This window comes from Eurypyga helias, unplaced genomic scaffold, assembly GCF_000690775.1.
Source record: "Eurypyga helias isolate BGI_N326 unplaced genomic scaffold, ASM69077v1 scaffold9149, whole genome shotgun sequence".
Taxonomy (NCBI): domain Eukaryota; kingdom Metazoa; phylum Chordata; class Aves; order Eurypygiformes; family Eurypygidae; genus Eurypyga; species Eurypyga helias.
This window is the reverse complement of record NW_010271457.1, coordinates 1-4,833: the sequence shown is the minus strand read 5'-3', so window position 1 is coordinate 4,833 and position 4,833 is coordinate 1. Positions and strand designations below refer to the sequence as shown.

The window sequence follows — 4,833 nt, the reverse complement described above, 5'->3', positions numbered from 1 at the left end:
CTTAACAGTATGAGCAAAACGGGATTCTCTGCCACCTTGTGTACACATGGTAAAACGATGTGAGCTGTTTTACACAGCACTGTTCAATGTTTGTGCCGTCAGGAAGGAAGGGACTGCCTTACCTAAGTTCACCCATCTACTCCAATACGAAAAATACTCCAATACCATGTCCTTGAGACTCGGAAGGAAATTACAAGATGAAAGACTGACTTTATTTCTAGATAAAACTTTAAAAGTTCTTTCAGTTGTTACCTGAAATCACGGTTTGGGACTGACGGATAAACTGGCAATGGCATCAAAGCTGATAATATATTCAACGCACTCATTAAAGGTTTCTAACGTTTCCTACACAATTCACACAATTCCTACACAATTTTAAGCACCTTTTTAGTGAGGGCATCCTGGCCTGCAACAGGAACTGTGTGGCCAGTAGGACTAGGACAGTGATTGTCTCCCTGTACTGGGAACTGGTAAGGCCACACCTCAAATCCTGTGTTCAGTTTTGGGCCCCTCACTGCAAGAAAGACACTGAGGTGCTGGAGTGTGTCCAGAGAAGGGCAATGGAGCTGGGGAAGGGTCTGGAGCACAAGCCCTGTGAGGAGCAGCTGAGGGAGCTGGGGTTGTTCAGCCTGGAGAAGAGGAGGCTCAGGGGAGACCTTGTCGCTCTCTACAACTCCCTGAAAGGAGGTTGCAGAGAGGTGGGTGTTGGTCTCTCCTCCCGTGTGACAAGTGATAGGACAAGAGGAAAAGGCCCCAAGATGTACCAGGGGAGGTTTAGATTGGGTATTAGGAAAGATTTCTTCCCTGAAAGTGTTGTCAGGTATTGGAACAGGCTGCTCAGGGAAGTAGTTAAGTCACTGTCCCGTCTCCATCTTTTCAGGCAGGAAATCTCTCAGAGCAATCCCTCTCCAAAGCGACAAAACAAATAGCTGAAGGACAGTAACAGGCATCTTAATTTAGTAGTACCTGATACAGGCACATAATTAGCCTTATTCCTATTATTTGTTTCAAACTAATAAGTTAATTATACGTAAGGCTATCTAGACATATTTAATAAAATCAGAAAAGATTCTTACAAAATCATATTAGAAACTGGGAAGTATTCCCTAGACTTTAATATCATATGAATATTCTTAGATTTAAAAATAGGAAGGAGCAAAAATTGCCATCCAGTCTGACATTATATATCATAAAAATTAGGGAAATTGTTGCAGGACAAATTATCAGAACATAAAAGTCTTGTTCTACATAATATTTTACCGATGAAACCAAACTGATTGAACCAACTCTGCCGGAGTACAAAACAAACAAAAAAGAAACCATAAAAAAACCCCTACAAACCCCAAAACTAAGGTCAATCCTCTCACATGGAACTCTCATTGTGAAAGTTTTCTACAAGAATAGAAACAAAATGCTATTGCCACAATAATGTAACTAAATTCTCTTTAAATAAATGAATGTAAAAGTTTAGCAAAGATAAATCTAAAGTACATCAAAGATAAAATATTTTGGCCAAAGCCATTTTCATACCAGTGAAAAAAAATACATGAAGACAATTTTCTAAAGCACTGAGAACACTACTGGCATCCACCACTTTTTTCCCCCCCCAATAAGGTACTTTTTAAAAAAATGTTTCTCATAATTTTACAAAATAATACAAAAAAATTCAAAAGAAGAATACAAAGAGCAAAAGAATGTCAAAAGAACAGCATAAGAATCAAGATTATTGCCAAAATACTTCCCCAAAACTAAGCCACCATACCAGAAGTTAACCGTTTCTGACTGAAACTGATGTTGGCATCAGGAAATCACCAGGTAAAACTTGCCAGTATAACAAAACAGGTCACGCTTAACAGCAACAGATGACGCTACATCTACAGAGTTTTAAATACATCACTTACTGCTTCGACTCATGGTGACAAACCTCCAGCGTGGGATCATTATAGATGAAAGCTGCTTCTAAGTCATTGACTCTTACTCTGTAAATCCGGCACTGTTTGCTGTTTAGTTTGATTCTATTCAGATTTGCAACTGTGGGAAATATCGTCAGTTCCACATAACCCTATGAAAACACAAATCAAAAGCTTTATATATAAACTTTGCCAACTCACTCTATTTTTATATATATATAATCTTATTAATGCATTTCAAAGAAAAAACATAGGTTAAACAAAATGTTAACTTTTTATTTGACAAGGCAATTGGTTTGACTTTTTCATGTCTAGAGCACATTTTTTCTTTAATACCATTTAACAGGTGAATTTTCCCAGCCATGAAATAGAATAAAACAAACCAAAAAACTTCAAAATTACTGACAACCATGCTCTTTTACTGGAAATGATCTGCCTCTATTGACTAGATTTCAAGTTACTAGCCTCACTACGTTTTCATCACTGTGCTTTAGGTTTCAGTATCTGAGCTTCAGACAGTGATTTTTAAACCCTAAGAAAAATCCATTTTGGCAGATATATAAATTTACAATAAAACGCAATGACTTCAGGCCTTAGAATAGGAAAGTCTCTTCAAAACCCCAGTAAACTCACACACAAGCTAGAAAACTCTGTACTCCTATCCCTAACACCAGCTAACACTGTGTTGAACATCAATTTTTAACTATTTTCTTGTAATTTGGAATATTATTTACAATGTAGTAACATTTTAGAAAGCTCTTCCTTACAGAGATTAAAGCGGTCACTAGTAGAAGGTACTTTATTTAACACATATCAAGGAATGATAGACTTATGAGAGGCATTAGATTAGGAAGTATAAAACATAAAGAAGACAAAGAACATAATTAGTTTCCGTGTGCAGTTGTTTCCTCTGAAAGCATTAAGCAAACCCAGACTTTCAATTTCTACTTTCACATTTTATTAAAAAATACTTACTACAACAGATTTTCTCTGAAAATTTATGTTGTTGATACAAACTACCTGGTGAGTCGTGCTGGAAAAAAAAATAATTAAAATAAGTATGGTTTTGTACAAACGCCCACATTTAAAATATTTTAACCCAGTTTAGAAAAAAAAAAAGAGAGCTCATACAGAATATACGTACATATAGATAAATACTGCATATAAGATACACTTATATAAGAATTTACGATGGTCTAAATCTCATACATGGTCCAAAACAAATAATAAATAGAATTTGCACACAAGGTCAAAAAAGTGCCAATAAAATCATTATATCATCCCAGTATGTATATTACTAGCAACAGAGGAAGATAACAACATCGCTTTTGCACATCATGTAACAGTATGTAAAAATAAAGCATTATTAATGGCACAGAATCAAGTTCTTTTAGAGATGTGCAGTGTTAGAAACAGCACGCAGCTACAGTATGTGCCATCAGAGACCTGTGGAAAGTTGACTCGGTGAGTTGATGTTCATACATTATTCATGTAAGCAGGAACTATACATGAAAAAAGATACAGTATGTGCTTTTACAATTAATGTGCCATAAGAATTTGTTATTTTAAATATAATAATCAGGTTGGTATTTTAAACAAGCCAAGTGCATTTGTTTAAATTCTGACTGATGTACTAGAACTCGTGGTAAATAAAACCCTGACTTTAAAAATGGAAGATAAAACAGGAATTCCAACTTACACTTCACAGTACTCAGTGAACACAGTGCTATTCACGACTCCAGATACAACCTTGTAATAATTCAACTTCCATGCTACATCACACATTATATGCATATACTCGTGTAGCCTGTGCACTAACAGTGACTTAGCTTCAGTTGAGCAAGCTCAATCAATTGCTACAAGAGAATGGTAACATCTGGTATCCAGTGATGGATTCAAACATTACCTACACATTAAAATGTGTAAGAAACAACAGTGATTCGATTTGGTTTAGAAATACATTTGTGCTACAAATCTATCAAGAAATCAAAGAGGTATAAACAGAAATACATACGGTTCCACTTAAATCCACAACCAACTGTTCTACAGCTGGGTTACAATCAAAATAATTAACACATAAGAATGACAATTTGCTTAAGAAAGCTGCTTGCTGCAAATGCAAGCATTTAATTTAATATATAAAAAAGCCCTTGTCAAAAGGGTTTGACACAACAGCAAGAATGAAACATGGCAGCATAGTCTGTAGCGCTGACACTGTGTGCAGAAATCTCCAAGGTTTGAAGAGCATAATATCAGTATCTTTGTAAGATGAGACTGCACGACTGACACAGTCTGTGAGTCCATTTACACAATATAACATACACCTACAACACACTTTCTAAGTGCAAGCTACACCACAAGCAACAGTTGCAACCTTCTGAGGTAAGTAATTACTGATGAGCCTATGGCCTCTTTCAAATGTGCACTGGTCTCGTATACAACTTTAAAAAAATTGATACTTATAATTTATATGGTCTTGGGCTTTCAAATCCTTTGTCTCCTTTCTTCCTATTCATCCTGAACAGCAGCACTAAACACACACTGCTGACCGTCAGACTGGCACCATCATCATCCTTGCTCGATGGGTCCTTCGATTTTTCCCTGTGACAGGTCGTATTGGATCACTTATCTCCCTAGTGGATCTGCGACTCCCAACAGTCAGGCATCTTCAGCTGGAGTAAGCACCACAGTCACAGCACAAACAACATTTAGTCTTTCTACGTAACCTTTTACGAGTGCAGCACACAGTCCCTCTCTCCACTGGGGGTACGGTACCAGTTCAGAGCCGCTGCGTGTTTCCTCCTTGCAGAAGACAAGTAAATCAACCGCCTCAGTGGGCAGCGGAGATGGGAGCTACTGAATCGGGAAGACTGCGGCCGGGGCGACGGGCCGGGCACGGCCGAAGCGTCCCCGCTCCTGGACA

At 37.5% G+C, this 4,833-nt stretch overlaps 1 protein-coding gene across 1 annotated transcript in view; it reads right to left on the bottom strand.

Annotated features, from left to right (window-relative positions):
• TAF2 (TAF2 RNA polymerase II, TATA box binding protein (TBP)-associated factor, 150kDa) overlaps positions 1-4,426 on the bottom strand; it is a 61,203-nt gene extending 56,777 nt beyond the window's left edge. Inside the window, exons 1-3 of the mRNA XM_010158827.1 lie at positions 4,374-4,426; positions 2,886-2,940; positions 1,902-2,062 (exon numbers count right to left, since the gene is read on the bottom strand). Of these exons, the coding sequence (XP_010157129.1) occupies positions 1,902-2,062; positions 2,886-2,940; positions 4,374-4,426 (269 nt within the window). The remainder of the gene's footprint in view (positions 1-1,901; positions 2,063-2,885; positions 2,941-4,373) is intronic.
• Between the last annotated feature and the right edge of the window lie 407 nt (positions 4,427-4,833).